General features: G+C 41.8%; 1 protein-coding gene across 10 annotated transcripts in view; it reads right to left on the bottom strand.

Moving 5' to 3' along the window:
- Positions 1-490: 490 nt before the first annotated feature.
- Pld5 (phospholipase D family member 5) overlaps positions 491-23,119 on the bottom strand; it is a 296,385-nt gene continuing 273,756 nt past the window's right edge. For all 10 annotated transcript variants that reach the window (XM_005078165.4, XM_040738384.1, XM_013119132.3 and 7 more), the window contains 4 exons: positions 17,302-17,438; positions 12,922-13,090; positions 9,168-9,282; positions 491-2,165 (listed from right to left, as the gene is read on the bottom strand). In XM_005078165.4, the coding sequence (XP_005078222.1) occupies positions 1,909-2,165; positions 9,168-9,282; positions 12,922-13,090; positions 17,302-17,438 (678 nt within the window). In that variant the 3' untranslated portion in view covers positions 491-1,908. The remainder of the gene's footprint in view (positions 2,166-9,167; positions 9,283-12,921; positions 13,091-17,301; positions 17,439-23,119) is intronic.

Raw genomic sequence — 23,119 nt, 5'->3', positions numbered from 1 at the left:
CTCCCAAGAGCTGGTATTAAAGGCATGTACCACCATGGCCGGAGACTCCTCCAGGTCTCTTGACTTGTTTAAACACCCAGTGAGGCAAGAGATAGAAATAACAGGAAGGAACTGGGGTGGTCAGTAGGACTGGGAACAGCCATTCTGCATTCAACGAGCCTGGGTAAGGAACTCTTTTTGGCATAATAAAACCAAATCTCTGGAGATGAAAGTAAACAAATGAGACTATTTATCCCTGCTCTAAAGACACATGCACACACTGATCCTTAAGGTCTGTTTGCACAGCATCTGTGTGTGTTATTATTTATGTCACGGTGACCAGGTATCATGTTCCACTTAAATGTCCACAATCCAGATTGTCACCAGGACCAGCTCCCCCCATCATCTGTGTTTGCAGATATAAAATTTACCCTTAGATTCTTGGGGAGTACTTGGTATTGGTTCTATCAGGATACCGAAGAGATTATTTCAAGAAAAAGATTATGCAATATAATGCTTAGCATTTATATAGGTTCTTTTGATTTCAAAAAACAACTTATAAATATCGCCTACCATGACAGCATCCTTGCGAGGTAGGTGAGTATTATTGTCTCTATGTTAACTATAGAAACCCGAGGCCAAAGAGTGAAGGACTCTGTTCTGAGTTTGGTGGCAGGAGCCAGAGTGGGTGTGGGCATCTTATCCACTTGCTCTAGGTTCTGAAGAGGTCACACCTCTCTCATGTAGCAACAGTCTTCATTAATACAGGATTATATATTGTAGAGATATAAAACAACAACACACAATGACATTATAGAACAATAATCCAATATTTCTGTTTCTTAGTAAAATATGTTAAGCACAGTATTTAAATTGCATTTGTCTGAAAAGCATTTGGTATATTAAATAGCAGAAGGTATATTAAATAGCTCTATAAACATTTGCTGGCATACTCTTAATAGCATAATAATTCTAAATAAATTAAAATCCACCGACGCATAGAGACCTTTCCTTTGTAATACTGTTAACCAGACACAAATGTGAAGCAGTTTTTTTCTCTAAACGCAGACTTAATGGTTTGCTGAACATTAGCAGGGGCACTTCATTTTTCTAAGCTTGAGGAAAGTATGCATATATAAGATATATATATGCACATACATACATACATACATATATGTACATACATATGAGATACCTGACTGTGGTTTTTAAAATGACCAGTTTGGGAGGGAAGAAGAATGTAGTTGAAAGGTGAAAATGAAAGACTGCTATTTCTATATTGTATGCATTCTGGGGAATTCATACCTTTCCCAAAGATATTCTCACATTTTGAACTAGTGCTGAGGTGAATACAGGGATGCTACAGAACAAGATAGACTGATACCAAAGAGAATCTGTGGTATCAGAAGACAAGGGAATAAAGCTGGGTGTTTTTCAGGAGTCCTGAAGACTGGCATGAGATGAGGGTGTCTGTGTTCAGCTGCCTGAGTAGGACTTGGAGATGGTTTATTAGGGCAGAAAGTTGGGTCTGCCTTTACCATCTCCTGCCTTCCTCTAACTCCAGGATTCAGCAGTATTAAAGGATAGGGCTAACCTCGATCTAAAACCTGTACAGCTGGGCCAGCAGAAAAGGTTCTAAAACCAGTAAGAAATAGGAGATAAGAACCGAGTCTTAAAATCTGTATGCTGATGTTAAAAACTAACTCCTACAATGCCAGAATGACATTCTCTGTTAGAGCTCATAGATACAAAAGGCTTAAATTTAATATATGGTGCCAAGATGTTGTTAGCTAGATATTACATGTCATTCAGAGAATATTTTTAATAAGTGTGCTTTTTATTTCTCCTTAAAAAAAGACGTAGTAAATTGTTATCCTTCCTCTAGTCCTTTCTGCATTAGGTCTGCTGCCTTGCTTGTCTGTCAGCCAGCTATGCACTCAAGGGCTCCCTCCCGGTGGTGTTGTAAGTGGCAGGTTGGTTGGAGGGAGGCTTGAGTTTGGACAGGTTTGAGCAGTTCGGCTGTTTGGTTGGCTGTAAGGATTTGGCATAAGGTGAATACCAGTCTCTTTCAAACACATCTTTAAGTTGCTTAATGATGCTTCCATTGTCTCTCACATCTGCCTGGTTGATGACAAGGCCCGTGCCAGCATTCTGGGTAAAGTCGTTCCCTACCCAGTCAAAATTTCCTGCAAACAAAGAAATCATAGTGAGAAGGTATGATCAACTGAGAAAATTCCCAATATATGAAATACAAACAATAAAATAAAAAATCATAAAATAAACACCCAGGAATAACAAGAGAGGCAGAATCGTGTTGACAGCTCCAGAGGAAAAAAAATTGCAAGAAGCCCTACATATGGCAGATTAATATTTGCATATTATTTTGGCATTTTCTTCAGCTTTGCTCAAGTTGAAACTCAAAACAAGGAATCTGCTGCTCTTTTTCTGTAAATGTTATTTCTTATTGATGTTCACAAGACACACCAAATACAGCAACATTTAAAATATATAGGAATACTTTAAAATCCTGTGAACAATTACTACCTTCTCAGAGAGACAACATCGAATCCATATGTATAAACATTATTATGCAGAGACACTTCACAATTGTGACAAAGCTGAAGGCAGAGAAGTGACTCCAGCACTCCCCAAGGAGGCTGGAAGGCATCCCCCAAGGCAGGGAGTTGGTTTCTTGGCCAGATGTGAGCACAGGTTCATAGGTCTGACTCCATTCTAGATAGATGTTTTCCAGGACAGTTTTCATGAAGTATCAGAAACCAGTTGGTTTAAATAGTAGAAATGTATTCTCCTGATTTTGGAGACAAAATCAAGGTTGGTTCCTTCTGGGAGCTAAGGGAAGTGTGATGGCTAGTATGTGCTGCCAACTTAACACATCTAGGAAGGACTACCTCTGGCCATGTCTATGGGGCATTTGCTTGACTGCTAATTATGTAAGAGGGTTCTGTTTATTGTGGGCATTTCCTCTGGGAAAGTAGGCCTGGTCTGGACAAGAGAGGCCATGAGCCTAGGATCAAGACAGTAAGCAGTATTACCCTTGTGGTTAATGGTTCAAGCTCCTGTCTTGACTTCTGGCCTTGACTTCTCTTGATGGTGGACTTAATCTGTAAGCTGAAACAATACCCCCCACACACACCCAGGAAATGGGGTGGCCCTTTCTCTCTGTCTCCCCATACTGTCTTTCCTCTATGGGTACCCTTATTTAGCCCTCTTCCTGATTTTGCTTTTGAAACAGGATGCTACTATATAATTCATGCCGGCCTCAAACTCACAGCAGTCCTTTCCCTTCAGCCTTCTGAGATCTGGGATTACAGGCACAAGCCACTGTGCACAGTTCTTCTGTGTTTTGGTCTCGTTTTAAAGGACATGGGCCACATTAGGTTAATGTCTACTTTAATAACCTGACTTGGGAGTGATTTTCCTTTTTCACATTCTTTCATATAGGGAATCAGGACTTTAGCATATGGATTTTGAGGTTGAGATCATTTCAGGAGAGGCTGATAATGGCTTTGCCACTAATGCCTAATCCATCTTCAAGTCTGTGGTGGTTTGAATGAAAACAGCCCTCATAGACTCATACATTTGCACGCTTAGTCCACAGCTGATGCGCTTTCAGGGAAGGATTAGTAGATGTGGTCTTGTTGGAGGAGGTGTGTCACTAAGGGTGGGCTGTGAGATTTCAGAAGCCCATACTTGGCCCAGTGTCTTTCTCTCTGTGTCTGCTGTCAGAGGATTGGGTTGTAAATCTCTTAGCTCCTTCTCTAGCACTGTACCTATTTGCATGTCACCATGATGAGAATAGACTAAGCCTGTGGAATTGTAAGCAAGTCCCCAATTTAAATGCTTTCTTTATAAGATTTGCCTTGGTCATCGAGTCTCTTCATGAACTAAACATGAACTAAAACAAAGGTACAGGAAAGGGCCGAGCAACCCTAAGATCCCATGTATGTTTCTTTGGTATCTAATAAGCAAAACCAAGCTCTGTCCTTAGAATGGGACAGTGGTGTTTACTTCTTGGATCTTCCTTATCCCGTGTTGTTCACTGAGCACCCAGTGTTTGCCAGGTCTGATATGAAGAATGTGGGTATAAATCTGAAAATGACAGCTCCTGCCTTCAAAGAGTCAATGAGAGAAGCAGTCACTAGAACACAGATGGTAGGAAGGACACACCAGGATTTCACATGCAGGGCCACAAGCACCGAGAGGCGGCTTTCTACCCTTGACTAGATGTGTCAAGAAGAAACACATTGAATGTTAACAAGGACAAGTGTTGGGGAAGTCCTGTGCATTTGTCAATAAAGCACTGTCTGGCCAATAGGGAATCTAGATAGGAGGGACTAGGAGTCCAGAAGGACTCTGGGTAGGAGAAACACAAGGAGAGTCAACATGTAACGCCATGGGGTAGGAAGCCGGGAACTATTCTCCGGTAAGAAACATACTTAGATTAACAATTATGGGGTAATTACTTAAGTCAGAGCTAGCCAGTAAGAAACAAGCAAGGCCAACAGCTTCTGTGTGTTTATTTGGGACTGATGCGGCTCTAGAACCAGGCTGGCAGGAAGGCTTCCCTCAAAGAAAAAGCTTCTCTTTACAGACAAGAGATAACCAAACTCTCAAAGAAGGGTGATATATTTTGGGCAGAGAAAAGGTTGGGAGTTTGGAATACTAGGGGATGTGGTCTAGCTGCAAGAGAGTCTGGGAGGAGAGCAACTATGATTTTCTGCCTGTTTTGGGCAAAGCACAGTACTTGTGTTTATATACAATATTTTGTATGATGGGAAGAATTTACCATGATGGAGGAGATGTTCACAGAGGTTCCTACATTTGTCCCATGTTTCATGGTTAACCAATGATGCTTCACAGAAAACGGTTGGAGCTGGGGTTCAGAGTCAAATCTAACTCCAGGTCCAACGCTTCACTTCTGTGTCATGTTGCCTCTGGCCCTAAAGGCACCCACTTCCTGCTTTGCCCTGGACAGTGACCTCAGCTTGGACTTTGGGTCATGGCAGCCACACTGATATTTCTGCTACGGGCATTGGCAGATCAGCTTTTCTGGAGGAAACAGACACAGACAAATGTGTTGGGGGACACCCTAGGAGGAGAAAGGAGGATGGAAAGAAGTGAGGACTTTGGGGCCTTATCCTGTAAATCTAGTTTTTTCTGCCATCAGTGAGCAAGCTGAGATCAGGGTGTTTGTGAATTTCAAATGCTTTAGTTGGCTTCTTTTCGATAAAGCTCTGGGAAGCTTCATGCTGATACAGGAATTTTGGCTGACCTTCAAGGTGACATATGCTTCTATATTTTTTTAAGCTGAGCTACAATTTCACCTGTTATTTTTTTTAGATGATTTCAGCTCCCAAAAATGCACAGTAAGGTCGCAATATTCGGAATATAGTGTGTCCTGTGTGTATATGCGATGTTGAGGCTGCCAAAGAGCTCACTTTGTTGGTAGGCAGCTTTGGGCATCTTGCCAACATCTTCAATTAACCTCCTGCCCTGTCCTTAGCTGTCTAATCACTCAGACACCTTCCTGACAAATTTTCAGAGCTTAACTCAGATTATTATGGAGAATTTAAAATGAGAGAGATGACGCTTCCTGAAGATTCTTCTGGAAGTCTCATACAAACTTAATGGAGCTATGATCCCATGCCCTGGGAATTTTCTTAGTTCTACATCATCAATGAGTATGGAAGGAATGATTTAGAAGGTTTCAGAGTATGCCCATGATTATTTAAGGTATCGGTTATTTTCCCTTTTGATGTTCTTTGAGTGTTTTTATGCTAGAACACTGCTTCTGTCTAGGAAATCAGTGTTTTGCTAAAACTGCTGTCTATAAAATGAACTCACCTAAAAATGTCTTAGTTCAGGAAGAGGAAGGGAGCAAGAATCCAATGTTTACTCAGACCCCAGATCCACCAGAGACAGTGTAGAGCCTTTTATATATTATCTTATTTAACCTCACATTGCCATTAGAGGGTGAGCACTATTATGCCCCTTTCACAGATAGGGAAACTGAGACTTAGAAGAGATTACATGACTTGTTACTATCTTTCAATTTGTGTCAGATTTTTCTGATTCCAAACACTAATTTAGTTTGTTCAAGGAATGTTTGAAAATCAGATGGGCCATTTTGAGATCAGTAAACATTAGTTAATAAGCTACTGCCTCAAGTCTGGTCTTGGATTGAGTTCTGTCTTCCTCTTTGGTTACGGTGTCACTGAAAGTGCACATGGTACCTCACTTTAAATAAAAGCTACAATAAAAGGTTCTGCTTTTCTTCCACTGACAGAGAGGCTGAGAAACAGGAAAGAACCTAAGAGATATGCATGGTACCCCAGAGAAGAGGAATGAGGCAAGATCTTCTGAACAGATGGGGAACACGGCGAGGGGTGGGGGGGAGTGGAGCTGGGAAGAAGAGAGGGAGAGAAGAGGAAGAGAGAGTCGGTCATGGGGGAACAGGAAGGTTGAGTGGGGGTTAGAATGGGGGAAGAGGGAATCATAGGTTAGAAGACAGATCAGGCACCATTGTGACCTCTAGTGATCAAAGGGATGACACCAACTGGCAAGCTAAGCAATAGTGGAGAGACCACCTTGAATGCCCATTCCTGATAATGAACTTGATGTCTATAACCATCCTGGAGCCTTCATGCAGTGACTGATGGAAGCAGAGGCAAACACTCACAGTTAAAACACTGAACTGAACCCAAGGAACCCAGCGGCAGAGAGAGAGGAGCGAATAGCAAATTGGCAAAGAATGGGCTGGCAAAACCAGCAGAGACAGCTGATCTGAACAGGGGAAAGCTCTTGGACCCCAGACCGACAGCTGGGAAGCCAGCATGGGACTGATCCAGACCCCCAGAGTGTGAGAGTCAGTGAGGAGGCCTGGGCAACCTATGGGGGGCCCTGAGCAGTAGATCAGTATTTATCTTTGGCATACAAATGAATTTCGTGTGTCCATAACACAAAGAGGGATGCTCTCTCAGCCTAGACTCTTAGGGGAGTGCCTGGACCCTGCCTTGAATGAAATGACAGACTCTAGATATCCCCTATGTGGAAGGAATTGGCAATAGGGTGGGAGGCTGGGGGGGAGGGAAGATGGGGGGATGTGGGAGGAGGGGAGTGAGAGGGAACTGGGATTGACATGTAAAACAAGCTATTTAAAATTAAAATAATAAAAAAATTTAAAAAATAATAAAAGGTTCTGCTTTGGGGTCTTAAGCCACTGTGTACATTACTGGATTCATCCCTAAATTTTAGATAATTTAGCCAGACTATCCCATTTTTTTAGTAAACAATTCTGAAGGATTTTGTCACTTGTTTTTAAAGTTTTTGTATTTATTTAATATTTATGAGTGTTTTTCCTGCATGTGCTTGGTGTCCTCAGAGGTGAGAAGAGGCCAGGGGTTACTCTAAAACTAGAGTTAGTGGGTGTTGTGATCCCCTGTATGGGTGGTGGTAATCTAACCCAGGTCCTCTGCAAGAACACCAAGTGCTCCAAACTGCTGGGCTAATCTCATTGTTTTCCATAAGCTGATAAAGATGAGGAAATTAAAATAATCCCATTTGAATCACCTTTGAATGTGCTTATAATCTAAAACAATTAGAATTACATATTTAAAGGTTTTTTTTTTGAGACAGGGTCTCTCTATATTGTCCAGGCTGTCCTGGAACTCATTATATAGACCAGACTGGCCTCAAACTCACAGAGATTCTCCTGCCTCAACTTCATGAGAGCTTCACCACCATGCCAGGCAAATCTTTAAAAGAAATTTATTTTAATTGTGTATATTTGTATGTGTTTGTGCATGGGTTTGTGTACATGAATGCAGCACCCATCGGGGCTAAATGAGGGTGTCAGGTCCTCTGGAGCTGGCATTAAAGGTGGTTTTGACAATGTCCGACATAAAGTGCTGAGAACTGAACTATGAAGAACAGTAAGTGCTCCTAACATGGAGCAATCATCTCTCCAGCCCCATGATTGTGTGTGTGTGTGTGAGTGTGTGTGTGTATCTGTGTGAGTGTGTGTATGTGTGTGTGTGTATATGTGTGTGTATGTACTCTATTTTTAAGAAGGCAGTGCCACACTTATGAAAAATAGAGACTTATATCTTCAGGCTGAGATTGCAATGACCCCATAGTCTGGACAGGACACCCAGCTCCACTCTAGACACCTGCATGGCCGAGTTACTTCCTTTTTCAAACCCCAAATCCTCACTTCTAAACTTGGATTACACTCTCCTTTCTTCTGGTAGTGACGCTAAGATAACTAAGTAAGGTAAAAGTTCTTCATGAAGTAAAAAGGGTCTTTTTATTCGCCCATGGAATTGAGAGAGATAACTTCTAGGGATTCCCTATCCATTCCTGCATCCCACAAACATGTTTTTCTTCTCTGCCGGAGTTGCCGCTTCTTGTGCGATGTCATAATCACTCTCATTCTTTAGGATTTGACGTGTCTCCTTTTTATAGACAATGTCAGCTCTATCTGTGATGACTCCAGTGAAGGAATTACCCTGACCTCCCACACACTTCGAAAAGTTAGAATAATCCCACCAATGTAATAATGATTGATGCACCTGGAACTTTATTGCCTCAATAATAATAATAGCTAACATTAATTGGGCATCATCCATGTGCCAGGTGCTTTGTGTATATTATCTCTCATTTAAATGTCACTCCTTGAAGTTAAAAACTGCCACCAGCCTCATTTACAAATCAGCAAACTGAAATTTAGGAAGCTCCAGGGAACTGTTCCACGGTAGATATTTAGAAAACGGCAGAGATGTCATGAGAAGATGGCGTGGATGTCTTTGCTGCCCAGACAGCACAATGACTCACCAGAACCCCACGATAGGATGCCTCATGACACTGCAGACAGAAGAATAAGCATTTTTGGTCCATGTGTCTGTTCCATGCCAGAACTCACCTCTCATGAGCCCTTTGTCTCCTTGCTTATAAAATGAGTCAAACAGGTCTGAGGATGTCTGCGGAATGTAGATGGTGTCTTCCATGATCACCAGCCAATGGAGTAGAGAGAGGGTCTACCTGGTTGAAGAGCTCTTGACCTTGACCTTCAACCTTCTGCTTTTTAGCTGCATAATCTCATCAATAACTAGTGAACCCCTACTGTCTGGGTGATCCCCAAGGAGGAGCCTTCCAACCCCCATACCCACCAATGTAAGCTGCTCCGTCAGTCACCATGTACTTGTTGCGGTTTAATTTGGGAAAGGTCTGGTTCTTTTGTTCCTTTGTTGCACATGCATTCTCTCTTTCCAGGTCAAAAAATTTCTGTAAGACAAAAAGCCAAAAAAAAAAAAAAACAAAAAACAAAAAAGAAAGAAAAAAGGATAAGAAACAAAGCAGGTCAATCTAGAATGTTTTGGGTCTTGTTCACAAGTACAAAGGAGTCTATTATCCAAATATCAACAACAGACCTCATATTGGGTTATTAAAATGACACTCTTGTTACTTTGTATAGAGGAAGCTATTTTTACTCTCCATCCATATAGGCAACAACAAAGAAAATTAGCATGCTCAACTAGCTCTGTGATTAACTTTGCAAAGCTAACAAATGAACATAAAATTCCTTCTCTGAACAGGGTACGAACAAGAAGGTTGTTTAATTGTCACTGCCTTATTCAGCAGGGCACACTGGCACTAGCAGCAGCCTCCAGGCGCTCCGTGTCATGCATGCTAACAAACTGAATGAATATTCTCACCCAGTGCATACATTATGTCAATGACTAGTTGATTCATCTGAGAATCCACAAAGGTCAAAAGAGATTTTCCCACAAGAACAAATAGTTTCTGTTGTAACACCTAATTTCACAGACTTTTTGAATGGGCAATCAAAAAAATCACAAATTCAAACTATGGAATTCTAATGTCAGCATGAAATTATCATCATCATCATCATCATCATCATCATCATCATCATAGCATTCTACTGCACCCAAGGCCAAAAATGGAGGAGCTTGGGAAATGAGGCCTGAGTATAGTGAAGGCAGGAATCAGAAATTTGGCCAGCATTGAATGACGTGTCCATTGTGAATGAGGCCATGGGACTCTGAAGGTTGAGCGTAGAGGAGACACACATTGAAGTCAAGGGTCTCAGATCCCCACTGCAGTGGAGAACATGGATTCTAGAAGATCTATCAGCTCTAGCCTCTGTGTCCTGGAAGGGAGGAGAGGCAGAGGGCAGATGTGGAAGATGAGACTTCATGTGTAATTTTAAGGTTCTGCTTGTTCTAATTTGTGTTGGGGAAATGCTGAGAATTGGTCTAGTCTTATACTTTATGCTGGGAGAAGGGTAGCCCATTTAGATTTTCCAAAAAGCTATTCTGAGCTTCATGGGGGGAGATTTCTGAGACAGCAGAAACCAGACCAGTCTTTGACAGTGTTAGAGATCTAATGTGTTGGGAGAGAAGCAAAGAGATCAAAGAGAATTGAGGTAATTTCTTAAATAAAATACTTCAAGTTATCTGTGAAAATATTGTTAGATTAAAAAAATTTTAATTATGTATTGATGTTGAAGTGTGGGTAGATGCATGTAAGTGCAGTTGCCCACCGAGGACAGGACATTGAATTCCCTGGAGCTGGAGGTCTTGATAGTTGTAAGTCATCTGAATCACCTGATGTGGATGCTGGGAACTGAACTCTGGTACTTCCCAAGAACAGTGCATGTTTGTATTTGCGAAGACATCTCTGTAGGCCTGAACTGTGACAATTGTGCAAGTAGCAGTCTCCTTCTGATGTCCTCAATGATATCAAGCTACATCTGAGCAGGTGATGAGAGAGCATCTACTTAGAGACAGAGACCCCTGCTGGTCCCAAACCATCTATATGCCTTGTCAGGGCTCTGTGCCTCCTACAGACATACTGTATCCAAAGTTTCTATACCCTACTTTTCTTGTAAGAGCTCACTAGCCATCTGTGTCCTAGATGATGGGGCCATGTTTCCTTCCCACCCATGCTTGTCTTGACATTTAAAAATACATGGCCTCTGTTTTATAAAATGGCCAGCAGTGAGCTATTAATGTATGGCTTATTCAAGATTCATGACCATCTGTGTCCAAAATTGTGAAGCCTACGGTATTCTGCAGAGGCTACTACAGTGGCTTCCTCTTTCCTTATAGCCAGCATGCTGTGGAAGCAGGAAGCAGCATGGTGGGCAAGACTCCTGACTTTGGATGAAGAGAAATCAAGAGTGACTGTGGGAGGGAATGTACCATGCTGTGTGCCAAGCTCCTGGAAACCTCATAAACTTGACAGAAGATCCCCTGATTTCACTCACTGGCCTACGGGATGCATGTTGTTCACTGGGGGATACCAGATCATAGAAAATAACTAAGAAAAATCTGAACCATGCTTGATCCATAGGAGGGAGCCCATGTCTGGTACTGTAAACCAGGGCAAAGGCCCACAACTTGGAAGGACGTATGCCCTATTGGCCTATTGGGAAAGTCATTGCCTTTGTTTTGCTCACTGGGCATGCTGTGCCTGTCAAATTGTCATCTAAATAGCTATGTGCATGTACATATATTAACTTTGCTATCAGCTTTGGTCTATGAAGCATCTTTTTGTCGTGGTCAGTAGTTAATATAGAGACTCATGATATCGAGGAGAAATGACTACTGAATGCCCAGCTATAGATGGAACATCTATACTCCAAGGCACATGGGACCTCTTGAGAGATGGGAGAAGGAGCAGGAGAGGTGGAAAACCCTCACTTCTTGGCATGACATAGCTGTGGCACCTTTGAATTTAAAATAAACTGTGATAACCTGAACAAAAAATCCATAAGACTGGGTCTATCAACAGTCTGTCATGGAAGCAGGGGATCCAGATCATGTGGTACCACCCTTCCCTGGTGATTTATGAGCAGTTTGTGCTTGAAGGGGAAGGGAGAGGCATTTTCTTCAGGCGTGAAGCTACTCATGTAGGGCCCATGCTCCTATAAACAATGCTTCTGTGAATAGCCACAATGAAACTCACCAGAGAAAAAAATGACTTGGGCATTGCTCTGAGTAATTTTTGCTCTTCTCCCTGGCACTAGAGCCTATCTTATCACTGCCTTTACTAGATCCTCTGCTTTATTTTTTTAACTGCCTTCATTTGTGAATACCACTTTAGCACATATTTTGAACACTACTAGTTTCATGTCAGACATTAGGAAGAGACAGTAACTAGACATCTGGTTTCTGTGTCATCTGATTTCCTTGGAGTCCTGAGTGCCACTTCAGTGTCCTGGATGATGCTGTCCCTGAGATGAAATAACCATAGCATTCTCGTCTCTATGAAGAGGCGCCATACACAGCTGGACTGGTCTCTCGGGCCTTTGCTGGCTCCCCTGTGTCAACCTCTGCTTCCACTCGAGTATTTGATTTCAAATCCTAGCTAACACCCTTATCCTGTCTTGGATATTTCATAGACGTTCAAATATGGCCCGAAAGACAGGTGACTGGTTATAACCACAAATCTGTTTTCCTAGTTCCAATACTTACAATGATTTGTGAACTCACAGACATGGGGGTGTCAGCTTCAGTTTTAAAAATTGAAGCTAAGTACAAGAGTTGTAGAGAGATAGGGATGGAAACTCTAGGGTACCCTGTTATGGGAAGGAAGGAAAATAGATAATGGGTGCTGAGATTGTCCGACCAGGATAGTCCTCAAGGCTATTCCTTTTGTCCCAGTGTGATGCAGCTACCCTTCTGAACACACATAGCCAGAGACCCTCTGTCTCGAGATATTGAGGGTCAGGGATAAGTTGGAAGCTATGATTCAAAATGGATACTTCAGAGACCCTGTCATCACATGTTGACAGATGTCTCAGGAAGAACACCTGTGTGTGTATGGTGTGTGCTTTCATAGACACACACAGGGAATAAAACCCTTTTTATTTAGTAACATGGTCAATAAAACACTTACAACTTTCAAACTGCAGTTGGCTATTTCAGTGCAAATAGCTTTAAGAGACGAAATGAAGTTAAATGTGAGAGGGTCAGTCTCCTTCCAGAAGCTAATGAGGAGCCGGACTTTAACGCTTCGTAAAACTAATGCTTCTCTTATTTTCCCGTCCAAATCTGGCCAGTATGTCCTGCAGAAAACAAATGAAGAAAACTCTTTGAGAAAAATTTTTTTACCAAACAACAGAATGCTTCGCTGCTCCTCTGTGCGTCGCTCTATTCTGTAACACGCCAGCCGTCTTGCGGGATAGATGGGTGACGCAGGCCTTTGGAGTCAGGCATCTCCTTATAGAAGGTCTTATACCAGGGTTACATATGGAGCTTGTAGAAAGTCTCAGGCCCACGGGGTGAAGCCATGTGGAGCTAGTGCTCAGATAGACTGACTGCCTTGGATTGTCCTCAGTAAGCCTCCAAGGCTTTCCAGGCCTTATAATGTGGTGTAAGCATCTATTCTGGGGCAGGGTTAGCTAGGAACCCCACACACCTCTTCCTGGATGTCATGCCAGCCTGTATCCTTTGATGACTTCCCTTACTCTCCAGTGAACTCCTGTTATCTGAGTTGCCCAGTGCTCTTATTTCCAGATGTCTTTAGTGCCATCTCCCCAGACCCAGCCTCCCACAGCTCCTCTCTCTCCTTCCTCTGAGCTGCACGCTGGGAGTCCTCCATCAGGCCAACAGTTTCCTCTGCCTGCTAAGCCTCTTCCCACACCAGTTTGTCCAGAAGACACAGCTTCTCAGCTCTTGCCATGAGTTTCCACTACCACTTGGCCTCTAGGCTTAAGGTGTGCATGTGGCCTTCTGCTCCACCCCGTCCCCATCATGTGATTTCAGATGTGTCACTTAATCCTCGTGTTAATAGAAATCAGCAAGTTGTCCTGTCTTAACTCAGCCTCCAACCATGCCTTCTCTCGTGTCTTTGCAGGGATTCGGCTTTCTCATTCAAATAGTGCCCTGATTCAAGACTTCATTGCTGCTTAAACTCAGGCCATGTAATTGGGAACTGTGACCTGTCGGTGCTGTAACCACGGCATCTCTGGGGGCTTCTCTCTGTCTGAACCTCTCTCTATCTGACCCCCCCTGCCCTCTACAGCCACCAACACGACTGCTTAAAAACAGGTATGGTTTTGTTACTCCTTTCATTAAAACACCACAGCCTCCCCCAGATTGTGAGATTGTCTAGTGAGAAGCCTCCCCTAACCCACCCCGCCCCCCCTTGTCTTCCATCCCTGCTTCCTCTCCAGCGTGGTTTCTCAATGCCTTATCTTGGGTTCTGTGATCCGACACTGAGCCCTTTCCTCCACTCTGAAGTTTTCTCACACTGTTCCTGTTACCTGGAAAAATCCCTTTTCCCACTCCCCTCCATTTATCTGCTTCATGAACTTTTTATGATGTAATTTAAGCAACACTTGCTCAGTAAGATCCTCTAATCCTGACATGGCATTGTGGGTGCCTTTCACTGTACTATTTTCTGCAAACACCTTGGTTTCATTTATATATCTGTGTTCCAATAATCTTCCCCGTGTCCCTCTCCCCACTTCAAATAGCATTCCAGGGACCACATGCATTCATGCTCTCTGTAATCATAAATGCACACATCTCAACAGACAGTTGTTAAATTTATACATGAATGAAGGCTGTTAGTATAGTAGTTTCTCCTTGCCCAGGGGGATCTTCCAGAGACTCCCAGGAAAGGCCTGGAAAACTTCAGATACTACCAGATACCCTATGTTCTCTCCCTGTTCTTCAATGTGCAGACTCAGCAAATAAGGCACTGGCAATAATAACTAATAAAGCACAACAATTTTAGCAATATAATATACTATAATAAAAGCTATTTAAAACTCAAAAATTGAATTTTAAAAAATTGTGTTTTATTACTCCCTTGAGAATACCATACAATATATTTTGATCATATTCATTCCCCTCCACAAATTGCTCTTTTTTCCAGAACTTTCCATTTGATAATTTTAGACCGTGGTCAAACTGCAGGAGGGGAGGACATGTTCATGCGTCCTTTACAAATGTACCTATGTCCTTCTGAAAGATGCATTCACATGACTGAAGAGACAAATCAGGGACAGCTCCAAACTGAGACCTAGTGAATCACTGAGAGAAAGAGTGTTCATTGGCTCTGGCAGGAACAAGTGAAATTGGGCTTTCCAGTTTTAAAATGTAATTTTAAGAATAAATTTTTAGATTAGCATCCAAGGTAATAAATAGGTTTTACGGTAGCATCTTCACACCTGCCATCATGCCTTGCCCTCATTCATTAGCTTTGGTGGTCACTGTTCATTTGTGGTGCTGGGGAATGAACCCAGAGCCTTGCAAACATTAGGCAAGTGCTCTCTGCCTGAGCCAAATCTCCATCTGAGATTCTGAGGGTTTTTTTTTTCTGAACTGCAGGATTTATTGCATCATCATCACACTGTCTGCTAGCTTGAAAAGCAGCAATCCCAACATTGTCTCTAACTGGTGATGTATATTTAGTTCATTTCTTTCTTGAGAGTTCATAACTTTCCTCCTTTCATGTAGGTATTTGGCAATGCAGAGATGAAATTTTAAGTCTAAGATGTTAATTAATTCTACAAACACACCAAATTCCCTTTTGAACACCCCATTTTAGGATTAAATAAATGCAAGACAAGTTTTATTTGTATGATTGAGAAGAATGTAATCATGATCTGAATGTTTGAGCTATGTATTTATCTTTGGTGCCCTTTTGTTTACAAAGCTGGAAGTTGTAGGGAGAGCTCTTAGATACTTGTGCCACTGACCATGCCTAAAGTGGGCATATAGGTTTGAATTTTGCTTCTGTCCATGTGCCTGTAGATACTCCCAGTAAGCTTGTTTATTTGCTGAGATGGGCTTGGTGGAAACTTTCTTTTGTCTGTTGACTACCTCTATATTTGAGGTAAATAAATATTTCTTTTTAAATTAATTTTTTAAGGTTAGCCCACGAAACAATGAGTTTCATCATGGCATCTTTACACACAATACATGAAGTATTTGAACAACCGTCCGAATAATAAATAACTAAGATAAGAACTTTCAGATTGGTCTCTGGATCTTTGGACTTGGTTACATTTTCCCCTACTTGTAAGATTTTTGTTTCATTGAGACAAGGTTTCAACCTGTAACCTATCCTGGACTTAAATGATGTAGCCTTGGACTATCCTGAACTCGTGACCCTCCTGTCTCAGCCTCACCAAATCTGGGAATACAGGTGTCCACCAACACACACCACAACCCTCCCGCCCCAGACTGCAAAAGGCCTTAGTTTTGGCCACAGAAGGCCACGGAACAAAGTTTTATTAGTTTTGAGCCATCACCATCCTAGAACCATATGAACTTGGTCCCCCATACTCCTTGGTAACAGGACAACCAGGCACAATGTGCTATGTTTCCAGAGGAAAGCTGACATCTAAAAATTAGTCTAAAGCCAAATAAATGAGAAACAAGAGGGGCATAAAGAGGAGGCATAGGAATTATGGGAAAGTGTGTGGGAAAATCCATGAACATTCAGAAGATGCATAATGTCTTAAAGTGGCTCTGTCTTAATAACATGCCTCTTATAGCTCAAAATGCTTTCCCACTGTTATGAAGTGACCCATTTCTGGCAGGCTTTTTGCAATCTTACAGTCATTTGCATAGAGATGCTACACATTATGCATATGTGGGACTGGCAAGATGAAAAATATTCAAGTAATATACGGCACACTTAATCATTTAAACTCACTAAATGGTTATTTTGAAATTATAATTTCCCGAATGATGAAAGTCTTCATTTGCAGTCAGAAATATGCATTTTCAAAGTGTTTCCTGGTTAAACTAATTATTGAAAAACACCGACAAGCACCCAAAGATCTGCCCTTGCAGCAAGCAAGTGAAAGAGGGAATTCCTGGGTATGGTCCCACATTATGTGTCATTATTCTCCCGAGAGCTTTGTCACATGCTCAGCCCCTGAATCATTTCCAAGTTACTATGTGGTCAGACAGTGAGAAATTGAGAGCTTATCCACTGTAAAGATACTCTTCTTCTCATACTGTCTGAAAACATGTATTTTAAATTCCTTTCTCCTCCTCATTCTTGAGGGCACAGAGGGATATGCTTTTCTCTTTAGGTAATTTTCAAAGCGACATTTACCCAACCTTCTTTCTGAGATTGCTCCCGTGCCTGTAGGATAAACTAGTGAGGTACTCCTGCAGAGTGAGAGCCTTTAAATTGGACACACTTGGAGAAGAAACGCATGACGGACAAATTGCAGGTGCACACTACAGCACGACAGCATCTCAGAGCCCAGTGGCCTGAGCATCTCATAGAACACACTGGAAAGCCCCTGACCTTTTTGTGCTGGTACTGGAGATAGGCAGGTAGTCCGTGACAGCAATGTACACGTACTGCTTGGCATCATCAATCACACTGTAGATGGCATCGATGTCAAAGCTTCTGTTTTTAGGACAAAAGAGTTTGGGAGAATTCTGTGAAGATATAAAACCCAAGATGTTATAGTTGAACTATAGGCATCTGTGGATTTAAAATGGTTTTATTTGTGTTGACAGGTGTTGGTTTATTGTTAATTACGTGGTATGCAAACCTTTTCTCTGCTTTTCTTTTTGTTTGTTTGTTTGCTTTTTGTTTTTCAAGACAGGGTTTCTCTGTGTACCTTGGCTGCCCTGGAACTAGCTCTGTAGACCAGACTGGCCTTGAACTTACAGAGATCTGTCTGCCTCTTCCATGCACCACCACCCCAGTTTCCTTTCCATTTCTTGATAAGTTTATAACAAAGCTAGTTCACAATTTGTCAACGTTAAGGCAGGATGTGTCTCAAGTTCTCAAAGTCTGTCTCAGGAGGGAATTTTCGATTCCATGCACGCCTTGCAACCTCTCTCAGCCCTAGGTGATTCTAGAATGCCTCCTGTTGTGTGGCTGAGAATTTTCTAAACTATTATTTGCGGACTTACATACATGTAGAGTAAGCAATTTATTCTAGAAGTCATTTCATCTGAGAAGTGATGTTGGCCATAAAAATATTCAAGACACAAATCCAAAATTTTTCTTTTTTTCTGGATTTTTCATGGAGTTGGGAAGAGGAATGCTGATTGTAGAAAAGTTCATCTATAACTCTCCAAGGGAAACCAAGGTTACTCTGCTGCCCAAATCCATCAAGAGAGTCAGAGAAGAAAGATATTGTACCAGACATCAGCAAAATGGGAAAAAGGCAAATTGCGCTGGAGGCATTTTTCTCATGTCTGAGGTCGTTTGTAGATGCAGTTGGGTATAGCAAAGGGAAGATGTACTTCAGGATCTTCAGGGTTTTTCTAGTGGGGAGGACTGGACAGAGTGTCTCTTGTAGGTCCAGTCTTTCTCTGACAAGCAGTTCCCTGTGGGAAGCATAGGTGCACGAAAAAGAGGATAATTGTATCTTGGAACTGCCTGGACTACAAGGCAGCATGGGACAATAATAGTTCCCAAGTCATTTGTCCCCAGTGCCTCACCCTGCATTGATGGGAATCTCATCCTATCACATGGCTCACAGAATGAATACCACCCCCCAGAAGGGGCAAAGTGGCTACACAGGGGCATATAAAGGGTAAACACCTTCTAGGCACCTAACAGTCCTTGTGATGGCTATTAGTGATTGTCAACACAACAGGCTCTAGAATTATTGAAGAGATCAGGTCATGGGCACGACTTTGAGAGAATTTTTGGATTAGGTAAACTGAGGTTTACCACCTTTACTGTGGGCTGGAACACCAAACTGCATAAAATGAGAAGGCAGGCTGGGCACCAGCATTAGGCTTCTGCTGTTGCCCAGATGCAGATGTCATGCGGGCGTCTGACCCATCCTTCTGTGTCTATGCCTTCACCACCACGATGGACCTCCCTAGAACTAACTGTAAGCCAGAATAAACCCTTCCTGCATCCAGTTGCTTTTGTAAGGTATTTGGACACAGCAATGAGAAAGGTAAATAATAAAGTCCTCCTGGCCAGCCAGGTATACTTCTGCTTAGCTATTTTATTTTCTGAAGGAAGATAGACTGCCATTCTTGGCAGGTGGTGCATTCACATTCTCTTCCTAACCCATAGCCTTGTCTGTATGACATTTAACAGCTAGGTACACTTGGCTTTCAGGATGAACTCCTGTCTCGGGATGAGGATCCCTGGCTGTTATCCTGTCCCCAGCCCTGTATTCCCAGCCCATGACTGTGTCCTTGTCACCTCTGCTTCTTGACATTTGCTCAGCTAGGCCCTCTCGGTGACATGCTTCCCTGTTTGTCCTACTGAATCGCTCTCTGAATTCCAGCTCAAATACATGTCTTCCACGAAACATTTTCTTGCTTTCTTAGATCTTCAGACAGAGGCTACCTCTGGGCTCCTTGGCTATGTGTTTCTTTTTCTTTCTTATCAACTCCCTTCCTCTCTTCCATCGTCCTTTTTTTTTCACTCCATCTCTCCATCCCTGGGCTGGTGGGAACCAGGGCTTTCCTTAGGCTAGGCAAGAACTTTACCTCTGAGCTATATCCCCAGTCCCGGCTTCACCATTTCAATCAAGTTGTCCAAGGACATTGGTGACTCAGCCCTGCTGTACAATCCTTCCCATGATCCACCTCCAGAATTTACTTTCTACCTTATTTAGCACATTCAGAGATATAATTGCTTAAGCTTGCCTCTCTGTCAGCCAGACTGTTTCTAGCTTGATCTTAGGGGTTGTGTTTATTCATTTTCCTATATCATTAAAATCATACATTCAAATGATTTAATTTCCACAGTCTGTTTTGTCTGTCTTAGCTATAGCTCAGGGTTCCATGGAGCAGCTGAGAAACTTCTCTTTGGACAGGTTCCTGAGCTCTAAAACATATCAAAACACTCGTGGTTTTGTTTCAGTTAAGAACTTCTAGAGTTTCATCCTGGGATCCCATCTGGGCTTTGCTTTTGGAGAGAAGCACATTTAGGTGGGGAATGGTTGGGGACCACTGTGCCCTGATGTCAGGGGAAGAGTGAAGGCTTTGGTGATTTAGGCCTGATTCCAGACTTAGAGCTCAAGAATGAATACTCTGTCTACTTGAATCTTCCTTCTTTCTCGCTCTATACCCATTTCCTGTCCCCTTTGTCTCCCTCTCTTCCTTCCTTTCATGAGACAGACTCTCACTATGTAACCTCAGCTCTCCTGGAAATCTCTCTGTAATCCAAGCTGACCTTCAATTTGTAGCAATCCTCCAGCCTCTAAATCCTGGGATTACAAGCACCACTAGGCATGGCTAGTCTGCTTCTTAATGGAGTTAATAAGAGTCACACAGTCTCGCACTGGTGCACTCCGAGGACTGAGTAGGAGAATAGTCTGTTTTCTGGGTGCGGAATGGGCACGCTGTTGCTCTATTGGCAGATATTCCCAAGTGTCTGCCATGCTCCAGGCTCAGGTCTAGGCAAGTGGCATGTGTCCTTGGATAAGGTGAGATCGGTGCATTGTGGAGCTTCCTTCTGGCACCTGATACATAACGCTGCTTCATTTGTTGGCTGCTTGCATATCTTCCAGCTCTTGAGCTGTACCTATTTTTGTGTGCAGTTCCTGTACCTTGTACTATGCACACCTTACATGCTCAGTAAGTAGCTGTGAAATGAACATGAATGTATTTCATGAATTGATAAATGTTGCAGGTTTGTCTCACCCTAACCTCTATTCCTAGTTGGAGTACCTTCATTCTAAATTTTCCCTCCAAACATATGTGGAAGTCATTATTAAGCATTAATCTGCCTTAGTCTTTTCTGAGTTCCCTTTGCCTAGCACCTGCCTGGGGCTTGGCAGGTACTCCATGTGTATGTTAAGGGAAAGTATGATTGTTTACACCAATGTACTTGCATCTGGGGGCTTGGTTCTACCGCCATAAGCAGTATAATGTTCCTTGATATATAGCAACACAAATGAATGATGAACAGCTCTGCTGGGATGCTAATTGGCTCCCACTGTGCAGAGAAGTGGCTACTATATCCCTCTCAGCACTCTAGAAGGAATATGATAATCCTGGTGAGGTGTGTTCCTTTATTCCACAGTTGAAGTGCAAGGCAAGACTGCAGAGCCCGTTTTATGTTTCACCTGCCTTTACCAATCAAGCATTCTTGAGGCACCTCGTATCTGGCTTAATATAGGTTTTCTCTTGGATCAGTAAGTGTTGGATGTATGCTTTGTTGAGAATTTAATAGGTTTCTGATTTACTTCACAGTTGTCTCCTGGTTTTCAAAATGGTCATGCTGTCTTTCTGGAGTATATACATTGAGATATAACCAAATATGAAAAGAAAACCCACAAAATAGGAGAGAAGATTTGCAAATTTCTAATTCTAAGGGCTTTGTACAAAGAATGTAGAAAACCTCTCTAGGAGCTCTCCCAGTAGACATTGAGTACAACTAAAAGATGTAATCAGCACACAGCAACACTTAAGCCACACCTACCAGAAAGGCTAACATGAGACAGAAATAAAAAAAAGAGTTGACAGGAACATGAACACATGGCAGGTGGGATTTCAGAGTGGTACAACCCATTTGGAAAGCAGTTTAATAGTACCTCAAAATGATGAACAATCAGAAATTCTATTCCTAAGTACAAACCCCAGAGACTTGAAAATGTATTTAGATATAATATTGGATATGAATGTTCACAGGGGACATATGAACAAGAGCTCGAATATAGAAACACCAAATGTCTACCAACCAACACGCACTTAAACAAAATATGGCATATTTACAGTACAATACTATTTAGCCTTGAAAAGAAGCAAAGGAACTGCCTATAAATCCATAAATCCATGCTATAACATGCTTGGAACATGCTAGGTTAAAAAAAGTCACAAAAGACTACATTTTGTATACTACATATAGATAGAATCTCCATGAAAGGGAAGATACACAAAGGTTTGGAACAGTTGTTTCCAGGGCTGAGGGAGGGGAAAACAGAATTCAATTGCTAATGATTATGGCAGGTCCCTTGTGGCGAAGAAAGCATTCTAAAATTTGATGGTGCCCATGACTGCAGGACCTTCTGGATACACCAAAGCTCACTGAACTATAAACTCCAAAAGGACTAAGTTCACAGTAAATAATTTATATCTCGATAAAGCTGCTAAAATGTAAGTACTGGTATAAAGTGGAAGCTTATGAAGGAATATAGTATGATACTTTTTTCCCTTAGCAGCCCTGAGTTCTTTCCAGTGTCATCCCCTCACAGCTAATACAGCTCAGTCTGCATGACTGATAGGTGGATGAACTGAATTAGAACAAGAAGTGGAACCCATCTCGAATCCAGATCAATATAAACAAACAATAGACAAATGAAGCTTTGGCCTATAAAGCAAATACGCAACTTTTTCAAGTACATTAAGGTCTGTGAACAGAAATCTACAAGACATAAACCCCACCATCACCCATTGCCATCTTCTGAGTTCAAATATATGATAATTACAATTAAATGGTACCCAGGCACTAGAAGTCATAAAGATAAAGCTAACCACGTACCAATTTGTGGTTCATGAGGAAATTATAAATAATTTTTATTTTTATCATAACTGGAAATTTTATTTAATTTTAGTGAGCTAGGAATGATCAAAACTCTATATCATAACTGGAAATTTGTATTTAATTTTAGTGAGTTAGGAGTGATAGAAAAATCTATATCATAGCTGGAAATTTGTATTTAATTATAGTGAGTTAGGAAGAATCAGAACTCTATATCATAACTGGAAATTTGCATTTAATTGTACTTAGGAAGGATCAAAAATATAATTTTAGGACTGGTAATTCTTCAAGTCTTCATATGTTCTCTGCTTGTGTTCAACTTAGTTTCAGGACTGTCAGCTTCCAAAAATATGATGTACTATCTTAAGATTTTTTATAACAAATATATTGAACTTAAATTAGTTTCCTTGGCATTTGCTTGGCATATATTACTGAAGAAGCTATATACATTCTGGAATTTTACATCACTATTACTACCAACAAACCCAGTTTAACATTTATTTATTTATTGCTGCTTCCAACACACTGAGTGAGGTCCTAGGATAATCAGTTATAGAGAAGGTATGCAATCTTTAGTGCCTTATAAAATTATGGGGGAATCACCACAAATAATCACAAAGCTCTTATAACACTGGAATGAGAGCAAGAAGCC

Source organism: Mesocricetus auratus, unplaced genomic scaffold, assembly GCF_017639785.1.
Source record: "Mesocricetus auratus isolate SY011 unplaced genomic scaffold, BCM_Maur_2.0 Super-Scaffold_100676, whole genome shotgun sequence".
In the NCBI taxonomy this organism is placed as follows: domain Eukaryota; kingdom Metazoa; phylum Chordata; class Mammalia; order Rodentia; family Cricetidae; genus Mesocricetus; species Mesocricetus auratus.
The sequence above is the reverse complement of the archived record's forward strand: the minus strand, read 5'-3'. Positions and strand labels throughout refer to the sequence as shown.